General features: G+C 36.8%; 1 protein-coding gene across 3 annotated transcripts; it reads right to left on the bottom strand.

Moving 5' to 3' along the window:
- Nucleotides 1–536: 536 nt before the first annotated feature.
- On the bottom strand, nucleotides 537–13,486 carry LOC307126441 (uncharacterized protein). Of its 3 annotated transcripts, XM_079816949.1 has the most exons (4): nucleotides 13,351–13,412; nucleotides 12,034–12,385; nucleotides 5,595–5,853; nucleotides 543–2,978 (listed from the first exon to the last, which is right to left on the bottom strand). In XM_079816949.1, the coding sequence occupies exon 4, from the start codon at nucleotides 2,971–2,973 to the stop codon at nucleotides 1,285–1,287; it is 1,689 nt and encodes a 562-aa protein (XP_079673075.1). In that variant the 5' UTR covers nucleotides 2,974–2,978; nucleotides 5,595–5,853; nucleotides 12,034–12,385; nucleotides 13,351–13,412; the 3' UTR covers nucleotides 543–1,284. The 3 variants fall into 3 exon arrangements, with proteins under 3 accessions (XP_079673074.1, XP_079673073.1, XP_079673075.1); XM_079816948.1 differs by lacking the exon at nucleotides 5,595–5,853 and having other exon boundaries at nucleotides 537–2,978; nucleotides 12,034–12,351; nucleotides 13,351–13,486; XM_079816947.1 differs by lacking the exon at nucleotides 5,595–5,853 and having other exon boundaries at nucleotides 537–2,978; nucleotides 13,351–13,480.
- Between the last annotated feature and the right edge of the window lie 1,940 nt (nucleotides 13,487–15,426).

Raw genomic sequence — 15,426 nt, 5'->3', positions numbered from 1 at the left:
ATTTCCCCTGAAACGGCTCCAGCTGTTAACAGCTCCTCCCCTTTTTTGAAACAGCCAATAGCGTTTTGAGAAACTAACGTGTAACCAGACTTCGTTCGCCTCAACTGAAAGCTTATTTACATGGTTTGAATCGTTTCCTATCACATGTATAGTGCGCTATGTGCCTTTCACCATGTAGAAATGAGTAAATGTGTGAACAGCTGACCGATTTCAGACGCAGCTTCAGCATCTATTTATAATGCGGCACTTCAGACTCTAGAGAGCATTTGATTGGACAGAAGATTTGATGAGAAGGTGAAGTCTGCGATGATGTCATCAAAATCTGTGATTCATTTTAACGGAAGTGAGAGACTGTACATTTTGAATGCTTATATCTCCTAAATGAAAATGTTGTCATTGTTTTGGAGCGTCATAATAAAAGCTAAAAAAATTCAGTGGGCCTTTAAATTGCTAATCCTAACATTTTTGTTGAAAGCATTCTGTTAATATTGATTGATATGGTCCTCAGAATATCAACATTCATTCAACAAGACATTCAGGATCATCAGCAGATCATCTCACTTTATTCTGACTGATACAAACACATGATATATATACAAATGATATATGAGATATTATAATAAAAGCCTATAAAACTACATAGGCTTAGGGGTTGTCTTCCTTTCATATGAATTTATGACATCAGGAAGTGACATCAACAAGAAAATAATCTCAATCCATTCTCAAACTGTACAGTGTTGACCACATTCATCAACCCTGTTACCAAAATTACTGTGAGAAGAATAATCTCTATAACTATGAATGACTTTGAATTATGAGAAACTTCATCAGCCATCAACACTGCCGCCACCTTCTGGAACAACTGATTAGCACAAACAAATTTAAAGCACGTGTGACCTGCGTGGCAAGGTTAAATCTGACGGCAAGCGTCCTATTGGTGATGAAAATTGTGTCATGTAAAAACTGGAAGTGTCTCTGTATTCTTGATAAGCACCAGAGCAAATAAAAAAATAAATAAAATTCAATTCCGCTCACAGCCCTATTGCTAGCCCGCGTTGAATTGTCATCATGCATGAAAGACACACGATAAAGACGCATGATATAATGTAGGCAGTCATTGCTGTAGTTTTTACATTATTACAAAGACTTAAAAATCACAATCTTTTCTGGGTTCGATTCACAGGGAAAGCAAGAACTGACAAAATGTAAATGTGTTCCTTGACTGCAATGTAAGTCGCTTTGGACAAAAGCGTCTGCCAAATGCATAAATGTAAATGTAAAATGTCACTCATCATGGCTGTTGGGAAACGAATCGATTTCTCCACTAAGTGGTTTCTCCCCTGCATGGATCCTCATGTGTTTGTTCAGGTAACTTTTAGAAGAGAAACTCTTCCCGCACTGATCACACGTGTGCGGCTTCTCTCCAGTGTGAATCTTCTCATGTGCTTTCATATTTCCTAACAGATTGAATCTCTTGTCACAGTGTGAACACTTGTAAGGTTTTTCTCCAGTGTGAATCCTCTGGTGCAGTTTTAAACTGTTTGCTGTAGTAAAAGTCTTCTCACACTCAAAGCACATGTACTCTCTCACACCAGTGTGTATTTTCTCATGTGATTGTAAAGTTTGCAGCAGTGAGAAACTCTTTCCACACACAGAACATGAATATGGCTTCTCCTTCGTATGAACTCTCAGGTGTTTCCTTAGGTTTGATGACACTAGAAATGTTTTCCCGCAGTGATTACATGAGTATGGCTTCTCCCCCGTGTGGATCCTCATGTGAGAGTTAAGATTTTGTCTTCTAGCGAATGTCTTTTCACACTGATCACACATGAACGGCTTTTCTCCGGTGTGAACTCTCTTGTGAAGCGTAAGACTTGCTTTGTCTTTGAAACTCTTCCCGCATTGATCACATGAGAATGGCTTCTCTCCGGTGTGGATCCTCATGTGAAGCTCAAGATTGTGTTTGTTTGAGAATCTCTTTTCACACAGATCACACTTGCATGGCTTCTCTCCAGTGTGGATCCTCATGTGACTCTTAAGGTATCCTGAATCCATGAAACTCTTCCCACACTGATCACATGAGAACAGCTTCTCTCCTGTGTGGATCCTCATGTGTTTCTTAAAGTCTGCTGATTCCTGGAAGCTCCTTCCACATTGATCACATGCGTGTGGCTTCTCTCCAGTGTGGATTTTCATGTGTCTTTTAAGTTTATCAGATTGCACGAAGCTCTTCCCGCACTGATCACATGTGAACGGTCTCTCTCCAGTGTGAACTCTCAAGTGATGATCAAGAGTGTATTTGTTTGAGAATCTCTTTTCACACTGATCACACATGAAAGGCTTTTCTCCTGTGTGGGTCCTCATGTGATTTGTAAGGTGTGATGAAGTCGTGAAACTCTTCCCACATTTATCGCATGCGTGCGGCTTCTCTCCAGTGTGGATCCTCATGTGAATTTTAAGGTGTATTTGTTGGGTGAAGCTCTTCCAGCATTGATCACAGGTGAACGGCTTCTGTCCAGCATGAACTCTCATGTGACCCTCAAGACTTTGTTTGTATGGAAAACTCTTCCCACACTGATCACATGAGAACGGCTTCTCTCCAGAGTGGATCGTCATGTGTTTCTTAAGATTTGCTTTCAGTGTGAAGCTGGTCCCACACTGATCACATGAGAATGGCTTCTCTCCAGTGTGGATTATCATGTGTTTCATAAGATTGGGTTTTTGTGTGAAGCTCTTCCCGCACTGATCACATGAGTACGGCTTCTCTCCAGTGTGAACTCTCATGTGAAGCTCTAGATTATCTTTCCTTATAAAACTCTTTCCACACTGAGTGCAGGTGAAAGATTTCTTGGATCTTGTTTTCTTTATAAATGTCTTTTTAGTCTTTGAGCGACTCAAAGGTTTTTCTCCAGGTTTGACATGATGTTCCTCCTCCACTTCACTCAGTTCTTCACTCTCCTCACTCTCTTCCATTACGTCTGAAATGAAAGAGGAAAATTAATCTAATTTTCAGTAAATCAAAATAATTCAAAGAGAGAAATATGAAATGAAGAGACATAAAAGTGAGTATAACAATAGCAGAAAGTAGACAACTGCTATAATATATTTTTTTTTTGTTACAATAAACGTCCCCAAGACGATGTCTAAATATATAATCTCATGACAGTAACAAGCTGAAATAATAAAGAAATCCAGATTTGTTTATACCTGCGACTGAACGCAGCTGCGGATACTAGGGGTGTAACGGTACACAAAACTGACGGTTCGGTACGTACCTCGGTTTTGAAGTCACGGTTCGGTACGGATTCGGTACAGCAGTTTTACAAAATTGCTTTTTATTCATTTTTATGTGGTTTAATGAAAAAAATTTGTGTCAGTCCTTAAATTAATTCAGTTATAACTACAAGTTTCTTAAAGATAATGCTGTAAACTATATAGGGAGCCCTTACTTACATATTGCTATTATAGATTAACAACAGAGCCCAAACTATTAGCCTAAATTAAGTTGCTATTTATTTTTAGATATAAAAATCAGCACTCATAAACTTCACATAAGGCAGTTTTTGCATTAACTTCTAAATCTAATTATTATTTTTTTCTCCAATTTGTTGTTGAAATATAATCATTTAGTGGCTGTAATTTTCATGACAGATTTATTTAAACATACATTAAATAAACAAGACATCACTAACAGGCTAAGTAGTATATAATAAATATATATAGGCTAATATAATGAATATATAGGCTAATATAGTGCATGTATTCAGTGAAAGAGTTAATCTCTCTTGTAAACTAACAGCTGTGGACACTGAATGACTTCTGAGGTAAACGTGATTCTACACGACCTTGTTTACAAAATGTTTTATTGTCTTTCCGCGGTTGAAACACTGATGGAGTGATTACACAACATATGATACGTTTCAGTAAGTTGTAATGTATCCTCAACATACCTTAATATATTCATTTATATTTATTCCTTCTCAAGCGGCAGCGCGCGGCGCGCCAGTGAACGCAATCATCTCTTCCTGATCGCGTTCACTCACGCGCCGCACGCTGCCGCTTGAAGTTGAACTGATATGCGTCTATCAGTCATGTCACATTAAAGAGCGTTAAAACGGCATTTATCGTTTGAATTTTGTGATAAAATGGACTGAATACTCAATATGTTCATGTGGGAACTAGGACTGAAGTGTGTTCCGCGCTTTAAACAAGCGGATTGTATTCATATATTGCATTCATAACCGTTCGGTACACGCGCGCACCGAACCGAGAGCCCTGTACCGAAACGGTTCAATACGAATACGTGTACCGTTACACCCCTAGCGGATACCGAATCACTGGCGGCGCCAGGGGGGGTCTCAAGACCCTCCTAAAAAAACGCCTTGACCCCCCATTTGACCCCCCCACCCTCTTCCTGATTAAAAAATACATTTATCCGGGATAAAGATTTTAAAATGTTTCTCTTCAAACTACGCAGAACAATAATAATTAATAATTTATTCGACATATAAAAAAATATAAACATAAGAATCACTGTGACACACTACGACGCCCCATGAACGTCGCTGCGCCTGCGTAACTTATGCCGGACCCTGGTGCAGCCACAAATATCATAACTAGCCTATCTATAATAGGCCTATTGTAATTAAGACATATATTAAAAAAATGTATTAAAAACAGAAAGACGGGCCTAGGCTACTCAAGGGTCGCGGAAACAGGCCAGTGGGTTAATTACGCACGTCAATACATTCCAGACGATCTTGGTTTGCTTCTTATTTATTAAATATACAGCCATTTAGTGGATGAAACCTTGATCAAAATTAAAATACAATTTATAGAAAATGAAATTCACTTTAAAGAAAGGCTTTCAACAAAACTCAATGAAGTCTCCAGTCATATTGCACATCTTATAATGAAGTTTATCTTATGCTGCTCACTTTTCATCATCAACATATGAAATAAAAAAAATATTATATATATATATATATATATATATATATATATATATATATATATATATATATATATATATATATTTATTTATTTATTAGGGATGCCACAATTCTCAATATAATATTGAACCGTTCGGTACGGCATTCACGGTTAAATACATGCTTGTGAATTGTCGGTTTTGCATTTAAATTATAATTTTTCTACAAATTCTATAATTTGCTTCCATCCCAATACTGACACATACATTCACATCACCCGTTAGTAGTAGAGCTATTCTCATGGAACACTATAGATATCATAATATGATATATAATAATATAATATAAAATCACGAAAGCACAGTCGGTTATTGTAAGAAATTTAATTCCCTGTGTCTTTGTGTGTCTCAGTCTCTGCTCAGCAATCAGTAAACAGGTATGGAGTCAAAATAGGGCCACATATATCTGCAAAATAACACAATGTTTTGCAAACAAAAAATATGTTTTGCAAAAAAAAAAAAAAAAATTTGCAAAAAAATTTTAATATTGAGAAAAAAATGCTTTTTTGCAAGTAAAAAAATAGTAATTGCAAAAGAAAAGTTACCACTGAGAGAAAAAATAAAGTTTAGCAAAGTAAAACTTGCAGCATTGACTTTGCAACACCTTTGCGCCGCTCCTTTAAATCCGCGTTTCCGTCATCCGTGCCTCTGCGGCGCAAGCTTTCCTTTGCGCTTCATTCTTCTTTGCGCCTCGCTTTGTGTCCCTGATTTGACGTGGGGGAGGGGTCAAGAGGTTGGGGTGTGTACAAGGGTGTGTACAAGGGACGAAGGCGCGTCCTTCTCGTTACGTCATCAGCGCGAGCCCCAGACCGTATGGATCTCGAGACCTCTGTGTGTCATTCTGCTGCATATCATCTAGCTGTCTTTGAACACAAGAATATATTGGGCATGATTAATTGCATAAATTTTTTTAATCATGTGTTTTTTTTTAATTAATGAGTTAAATTGCCAGCTCTACTTGTAACACTTTACCCCAACACTGATGATGTGTCAGACAGATTCAAGAAATGATTCCTGATGTAGTTTGGTTAGTTAACATAGCTGAGAGCTGCATGCATGCAACATGGGTATTTATAACCCTTACACCAGAATGCTAGACATCGATGGATCATCCTCTGCATAGAAAGTGAATGAGATTGGGCAAATTAATTGAGACAGCGAGAGATCAGCACAGTTGCTCAGCCTCAAGGGCGAGTGGCCAAATTTAAGTCAGATTGTATTGATTGACGTAACGAGAAGGACGCGCCTTCGTCCCTTGTACACACCCCAACCTCTTGACCCCTCCCCCACGTCAAATCAGGGACACAAAGCGAGGCGCAAAGAAGAATGAAGCGCAAAGGAAAGCTTGCGCCGCAGAGGCACGGATGACGGAAACGCGGATTTAAAGGAGCGGCGCAAAGGTGTTGCAAAGTCAATGCTGCAAGTTTTACTTTGCTAAACTTTATTTTTTCTCTCAGTGGTAACTTTTCTTTTGCAATTACTATTTTTTTACTTGCAAAAAAGCATTTTTTTCTCAATATTCTATTTTTTTTTGCAAAATAATTTTTTTTTTTTGCAAAACTTTTTTTTTTTTTGCAAAACATATTTTTTGTTTGCAAAACATTGTGTTATTTTGCAGATATATGTGGCCCTATTTTGACTCCATAAACAGGAGAGTGTAATCCTGGGAGAGTGCAAGTCAACGAACCACACGAATGAAGTCAATATGGTTTATTCAGAATGCAGCTCTCAGAGATACAGCAAAAAGACAGTGATATTTATACCATTCATCCACGCCCTTACAGTTAGGTGTGTGTGTCCGTTATAAGAACAGAAGAGTAACACCATACATAGAGATAAGTTCAACAGTTGAACGTCCTTGGTAGTAACAAAAAACAGGAACAGACTGGTCGCATAGAAATGATAACAGCTAGGTTTGTGCGTTTCTGTACACACGGCCTGAGAATGGAATGTGCTTGCGCACACACCAAGAGCTGAAAAAACAGGAGACACCTGTTGCCTCTCTCATGCTCAGAAAATGAAGTTTGCAGAAAACGTATACTCAGAATATATACACATATAATCTTTCAGTTATGTCTAAAGTGAAAGTAATATCGGCATGTCTGTATATTAGATGCACAAAGGTCTTAAATTGACAGCAGCGCAGCCTAGTGAACACGCTGTCCTTAAAGGGACAGTTCACCTCTAAAATTGTATAATTGACTCACTGTAATATTGTTCCAAACCTGTATTCATTTCTCGATGACAGAATTTTCATTTTTGAGTGAACTATCCCTTTAATGTTAATACAACAACAAAAGAGAGAAAATCACTCACTCACTGCTCTTGACTGAAAAACTAATACAGTAGCTTTAATAAGAATCAATGTAGATTTTATAGTGAAGTCTATGTAGCGTTTTATTTTTACATTAATTAATTCAATTTCATACTTAAATGCTGCTGTACAGCTCTCAGCTGCCAGTGTAAATCTTTATATATAATTTATGTTATATTATACAATACACTAGGAATGTGTAGGCTACAAGTAAAGTTTTAAGTTTAAGTAAGGTTTTTCAATTCTTTTAAGTAAAATAAAGAAAGAGTATTGCAGAAAAATATAGCAAAAAAAACTGATGTGACAAGCCATCAGAATTTAACCGAACCGAAAACTGTGGTTAAAAACCGAGGTATGTATTGAACCGTGGACTAACTGTATTGTTGCATCCCTAATATAAATATATAAATATATAAATATATATATATATATATATATATATATATATATATATATATAATAGGCTAATATTTAAACATAGGCTAACTATGAAACTAAATAGGCTACGTTTTCTTGAACCCTCTGTCCGACGAAAGCGCTGACACATTTTTTCTTTTATGACAGCGGAAACAACTCACACTCCATCATTTTTAGCCATACAGATAAGTTCAAGACATAATAATGATAAACTATAAACTGTACTTTTATTTGTGTAAACTCACAATACCAACAAATGCCGTGGATTCAGCGAACAGATTATTTTGCATGTGCTCCACTCCAAACGATGTCTTCATTTCAATATTAATTTTGTTTATTAAACGCAAAGTTTTTAATTTCAAAAGCATTTCTAAATTCAGTTAATATTTCCAACAAACGAAATTACAAGCCAAAATAACAAAATGGTTTACCACCATGCAAATTCAAACATTTCGCCCTTCTCTCCCCAAACGATGACTACAACCCGACAGGAGAACAGCATTTAACTAAATGTTCTAAATCCATATGCACATATAGCCTAATAATAATAATAATAATAAACAAATACACAACTTATAATAAAAAAAACTCAAATATGCTAAGCCTACAACACGTAGCCTATAGACAAGCTACAATACCATAAATGAAGGAGTAAGCTATAAGTTGTTACGCTGCTATAGACCTAAGGGAAAAATCCAAACTATACAGTCTATTCATCATCAAACTAAAAAGGCAGTCAACCAAATCGAAAAAATTATTTGGTGCAATTTATATTTTTGTTGTTTAGTAGCAGTAATATACAGTTATTAGCCGTGTCCACTGTATTTTTTGTTGGTTTTCATGAGATCCCCCTTGAAATGACCAGGACCCCCCCACAAAATTTCAGTACCGGCTTCATTCAAGCACTGCTTTCTGAGGGGAGATGAGTCAACAACGTAGTTCAAAGGTAAAATAACTTGCATCCCTTAATTAATAAACTTTATTTAACATAACAACTAGTACTGCACAAATGCGATATGCACAAATAAGATGTTATGAGATGCTACTATGTAGCCTATGTAGTTTAAACTTGGCGCTAAAAATAGAGACGAACTCGAGGAGTCACGTAATCCGTTATGTCATAATAAAGACGTAACTTTACATGAATGAAATAAAACAGCCATGAACAAGAGCATGTTGGAAATAAAAGCGCCACATTTATTCCTCTCTCTCTGTTTAATGTCATCTTGTGAGGTCGCGTTCAGCCGTTCACTCACCGGGTGAATGCTCATGCTAGTCACTGTAGCATCTTTTAACAAGACACACTCGTTTAAAACTCCTTAAATTATATTAACGTCTGCTATAACATTTATATAATAAACATCAAAATGATTACTGCTCTGTGGAAATTTATTATTAGGGCTATCTCCGCGAGAGACATTCTGTGTAAAACGCATGAAAACAGCGCTCGGTCAGGCATTTAAAACATTAATAAATCTGATAACGTGCCAGATGAGATGGGCTCTGTAATAGCTATGATGTATTCGTGGTTTCTTTTATTTTTCTGACAATGTTTGCATATTCCAGAGAATATTCACTCTTTAGTCTATTAAACACATAAACCTTTTGAAACTGTAGTTTAAAACTAATACTTATATTTATGTGGAGTTGATAGACTCACTCACCTCTCATTTATTTATGTTCTCCATTTGAAAACATTAGACTTTGTAAATGTGTTTTGCCTGTTGTTAATATGCTGTATTTATAAATAAAAAGATGGAGCAGCATTAATGTTAAAAAGACTTTGCAGTGCACTGTATTTAAAAATGCACTCTTTCAAACTTATTGATGTAGAAGTGTGTTTTGTTCTGTATGTTAGGGAGTGAAATTGCAAAAATTACATAAAGTTCAGTTGTTCAGTCCAGTGCTGTTGCTATAATTGTAAAAGACATAAATAACACAATAAATAAATATTGGTTCTATATATCGGTTATCGGCACATAAACATGCAAATAATCGGTAATAAAAAATCAATATCGGTCGATCACTAGTTTTTATAGGGTGCTTAAACAGAGAAATGAATTGTCTTATCAGAAAAACAGGTTGTTTACGCTATACCTCGTGCTTTCACGCGGCACAATATACCCTTGAACATATGCATAGAGAAACATGTTGTTCATTGTTCAAAATATGTCTTTTGGAGAACTTGTGACTTGTGTCATGTGCATTAGTGGGAAAACAACATCCTGCTACACAATTCTACCTTACAGAGAATTCCAGTCAAATGTGCATAATTGGAGAATTTATGCTACATATTCCTGTGTTTAAGATCATCTCACCATGTAACCCTCACACTTCAGACCCACTCTGACTAAATAATGATTATGAATGTTGATATTAAATAATAAAATCTTAGTCTTCACAGACATTCAGTTTATATTTAGGCTATTTTCAGGCCTTTAACATTTAAGTCTCATCCATTTTTCCCTAAAAGACTTTTAATTAAAAAATGTGAGTCACTTACATATATATTTATCCTTGTTTTACTCTGTTGCTACTACGTTGAGTTATTATGACTCTGGGGTAACATAGTTTCCAGTGTTTAGTTTAAAATAAGACCAGATTTATGGATACAGACCATAGGGTTTAAGAGCTGCAGACATTTTTATTTGGGCATGTCGTTTTCAGAAAATTCTCATAAATAGGGGCGCAGATTAAGAAGTTAATGTCTCTAGTATCGACAGCAGAACCGGTAACATCCAAGCTTATCGATACTATGGACTAGTGTTAGACCGATATAACGGCCGGCCGATATATCGGGCCGATATTTGTGATTTTTACGTGTATCGGCCGATACAAGGCTGCTGCGTTCGCCGATATTTTTTTCCCTGCATTATTTACAGACAGTAGTCCACAGGCAGCTCTCACCGTCTTCAAACTGTCTTGCTCTCCCTCCCTCGCGCATATTAATCAAAATCAATTGAGAATTGACACGATGGTAAAAGGTCAAAAGACTGAAGTTTCACGTGGAGCATTGGGAGATTTTTTCCTGAATTACCGCTGGTGTTGCTCTACAAGTGAAGTGAAGATAATGGGTAGACGTTCAGTCTAGGTGCTAATTCTGGGTTTATCACCAGGTTCACTCAGGTGCGTCGGCCAGAACACCACTTAAGGCCAAATCTCCAGAGAGTGAAATGAAGAGAGGAGAGATAGTTATATGACGCTTATGGAACACCAGAAATATATTGAAATAGCTTCCTCCAGTAATGCTGTTTTGTTCTGGCTTTGGCAGCGCACGAAGGCCAATATTTTGTAATAAAACCATGCTACTCTAACAAAATGCTTTATTCAAGCACTTTCAAGGACCTATGTTTGTTTTCAAGTACTTTCCAGGCCTGGAATCCATGTGTCTGAAATGCAAGAACTTTCAAGTACTTTCAAGTAGCGTGGGAACCCTGTTTAAAGCATCAATAGCGGTCCAGATAATGATATTTAACATCACTTCATATTTTATTCAACCACAGAATACTTAACATTCATAACATCAAGTATTGAATGAAGTAAACATGTCTAAACCCATTTAACCCGACGCAGTCTGATGGACCGAAGCTAGAAAGTAACGTGCGAACGTGGATATAATTAACACAACGGTCGTGTAGCGACCCTTACACTCCTAACTCTCATCCATATCGAATATCAAAATAACAGCTGACAAAGAAATACAATATCTCGAGTAATGCAGCAGATTTACTTACTTCTTTCATTCACGCACACTCTGAGGTAAATGTCACTCACAATTATAATCCAACCGACCGATGATCTCTATCATACTGAATACTAACTGCGTGACAACCGACTGATCATCTCTATCGTACTGCATACTAACTGCGTGACGTCAGATATAGTATACAAACCAGCGTGCGCTTTTGCTACCCTATTACATAAAGTACATTATGGTCAACTGTCCTAAATAATAGCAACACTAACATAACTTTGGGGCCTTTTCTACAACAAGAGATTAAGTTAAGTGCACCTACTCTCTAAAAAATGCTTGGTAAAAAATAACCCAAGTTTGGTTGAAAATGGACTAACCCATCAATTGGGTTGTTTTAAGCAAACATTTAACCCAACCGCTGGGTCAAAACAACCTAATTGCTGGGTTAGTCCATATTCAACCCAACTTGGGTTATTTTTAACCCAGCATTTTTTAGAGTGTAACCATTAAATGACTAGGTTGTAAATAGTTTTAAAATGAAGTATAGTACAGTCAGTGTGCACTTTATTATGCTGCTTGCTTGTTGATACTGTGTGCAATAGCGTAATAAACACCAACCTCTTTGTTCTTCAGGATCTTCAGTGTGTTTCATTCTGCAGGTTCTGGATCACTCGTGTTCTCACTGTCCTCTTTAATAAACTCAGTCTTTGCAGATTTCAGCTCTTCCTGATGCTTTGATGCTCGTCTTCACTTGTAGCCTGATGGGGATATTCCAGCATTTATTGACGAACTGCTGTGGGAGGAGCTTCACTGATGATGTGACTGCTGTGGGAGGAGCTTCACTGATGATGTGCTTGATATGGGAGGGGCTTAACTGATGACGTGACTGCTGTGGGAGGAGCTTCACTGACGTTGACTGCTGTGGGAGGGGCTTCTCTGATAATTAAATGCAGTAGGAAAATGTGAGAATCTAAAAATAAAACAAAAAATTCAAACATTTATCAGTTACTATGTTTTTTATACTAATAGACAACAGAATAAATAAATGTAATGTCAATTCTTGAAAAAAATGTGAAGACATCATCATAATAAATTAGGTGAAAACAGGAACTATTGAGATTAAATAAAGAGTCTTTTCAGCAGCTCTGTTAATATTGATGAGCCTCAGACTATCAACACTCATTCAACAAGACATTCAGGATCATCAGCAGATCATCTCACTTTATTCTGACTGTTTGCTCTTACAAACACATTATTCCACTCAGGATACTAAAATCGTGTAAAAGTGCTCTATTAAAAGATAGTAATTTACCACAAAGTGACATTAACACAATACAAAACACTACACTCAGATAAATAGCTAATATAATATATCCAAATGAATCTAATTAAGCTTTATAATAACTACATTCAATGTAATAAAGTAATTAGATCATTAACATATTAGCTTTGTACCGAAACTGACAATGATCATAAAACACCACAAAGCAATATTTAATGTTCCCAGTTTCAAAATTAACATTTATGTAAATGTTTTAAATATCTCACGTGGCTCATTATAGACTCAATGTAAAATAACTAACAAGTTTTAAAATATCAGCTCAACTCAACACAAACTTTGACTTTTGACTTGACATTCAGTAGTTCTCACTCAAACATCGAAACAATCACACACACACACACACACACACACACACACACACACACACACACACACACACTCAGGTGTGAATGAACTCAACATATGTTCCTCTCATGCTCGCTGCTGCTGCATTAAATGTTTATTTCAGGAGGAAGACGCCAGAAAAGACGCTCCAGTAGCGCTGAGCCCGATGAGAACAATACAGAAATGAGCCTGTCGCTTCATCAAACTCTATAAAGTGTGTGTGATTGTGTGTAAATATGAGGAGAAATACCGCAAACTGCTCGACTCACCTCAGACACTTGACGCCGCTGTTACTGAACTAAACGCAAGGAGCTTGTGTGTGTGTGTGTGTGTGTGTGTGTGTGTGTGTGTGTGTGTGTGTGTGTGTGTGTGTGTGTCGCGTGTGTTTTTTAGGCGTGTGTGTTCTCACTGGTGAGAGCAGGTTCTTGCTTGCAACTGTGTTGGCCAATCGGAATATGTGAATCAAGAAAACACTATATGTGGAGACTGCAGTGCAGACCTGGAGCAGTTTCGCCCCTGTTGTTCCTGAAGAGGCCAGTTTGGGGAAAAGGATATATGGCGAAATAACATTCATTTATCAATAAATGTTTTAGGTTTCATGATTTTTATTACCCAACTTTGTATAAAGATGATTCTCAACTATGTTAGAAAGATTAGTTTTATGGATTTTTTATTTATTTTATATCTTTTTTTGTCATTGATTGTATAAAATAAAATAAATTGACTGAACAGCTCACAGCAAATTCTGTTTTTTGGAATAGACTCCCTGTTAGTTAAAATCAACTCAATTTGAGTGTACATGCGTGACCATCAAATAAACTACAGCGCAGAGTTAAAATAACTCTGCTATTGGAGTTGAATTTTTAACACTTTTTCAGAGTTAAAATTTAACTCTTTCTGGAGTTGAAATACTAATCCTACGGAGAGTAACTGTAACTCTGAAATGTAGTTAATTATAATATAAACTCCTTACCAGTGTTAAAAATTAACACTTAAAACATATTTTATTTAACACTTCTTAGAGTTAACATTTATTTAACACAATATGTGTTATGTGGAAATGACTACACTGAACACCATACTCTTGATTTACTGGCTTCATTTGAGCAAATTCATACATTTGGTTCAGAAATTCAATGCATGGACACACTTTGAAAACAATTGCTGTCATACTGTAAATCTAACAGCAAAACATATAGGCAGCTGAGTGAATTACGTTACCTCGGCGGCATTAAAGTTAGTGTGGAAGCTGAACAGGTTTCTTGAGCTGAGTCGCCACTTCAATTTGACGGCAAAACACTCATTTTCAGAAACACGGTGAATGTGTAACAAGTACAATTCGGTGCTGCTCCTTTAAGGGGAAGGCACATTATTTTACTCACTCGCTGAGTGGGCAGTCCTTGGATGGAGCACGAGCTGTGAGCTGCATACGCTTTATATTTCTGTTGCTCTTTATCGTTTACTTTTCCGTTCAGTAACACTATTGTCATAAAGTGTTGCAAACTAACGTTACCCCATGTGTGCATGGGAATGGTGCTGAAAATAAATCCCATGTGAAACGTCAGATAGCCTGCCTACGTGAGTTTTGCTTGCACTTGGCTGAAGCCATTCGGTCCAGCTGTCCGGTCTCTCTGCAAAGCGTTACAAATGGAAAGACGCTTAGCTCGTTTACATCGACAAAAAGCCAGCGCAAATAGCCATTTAAAATTTTGAAACAAGTTATAGGCTACGTTCATACGTTTCCATGGTCTTTGACGTTAGTACACAATAACGTAACAGCTGACAAAACGTGTTTGTCAGAAAATATAGAACATGTTGAAATAGTTTTTTTTTTTGTAGATATACACTTTTACCTACCTCACGACGAAGCACAAGTCCATTATTTGTGCTGCAGAACCAGGGTCGTGTCGTGACGCACTTCTCAAAATGTAACTCCAGATGTAGTGTTAAAACACGCTCCTGAACACCAATGAATGAACGCCAAAATACAACACAGCCAGGGAGTATCCAGTAACACACACGGTAGTCAAAATGTAAAAAATAACTCAAAAAATGTAACTCATTCACACTTTTTTGTCTAACTCATGATTTTTCAACTCCTGAAATTTGCTGTGCTGGAAAGGTGTCATTTATACTTGGCAAGGTATTCCCTAATAACTTTGAAATGGTCAGAAATAAACGTCCCTGTTGTTGTTTAATTCACGGGACCAGACACCAGTTATTTTGTCTAGAGATTTCTTTTATTTAATATTTTTGTCAAACATGATAGGAGAGAGAGACAGTGAACTGAACAAGGTCGTTATGCCAGCTTCTCTATCCATCAGTGATTCTCTGGACAAAAGATT

Source organism: Gobio gobio (assembly GCF_949357685.1).
Source record: "Gobio gobio genome assembly, chromosome: 1".
NCBI lineage: Eukaryota > Metazoa > Chordata > Actinopteri > Cypriniformes > Gobionidae > Gobio > Gobio gobio.
The sequence above is the reverse complement of the archived record's forward strand: the minus strand, read 5'-3'. Positions and strand labels throughout refer to the sequence as shown.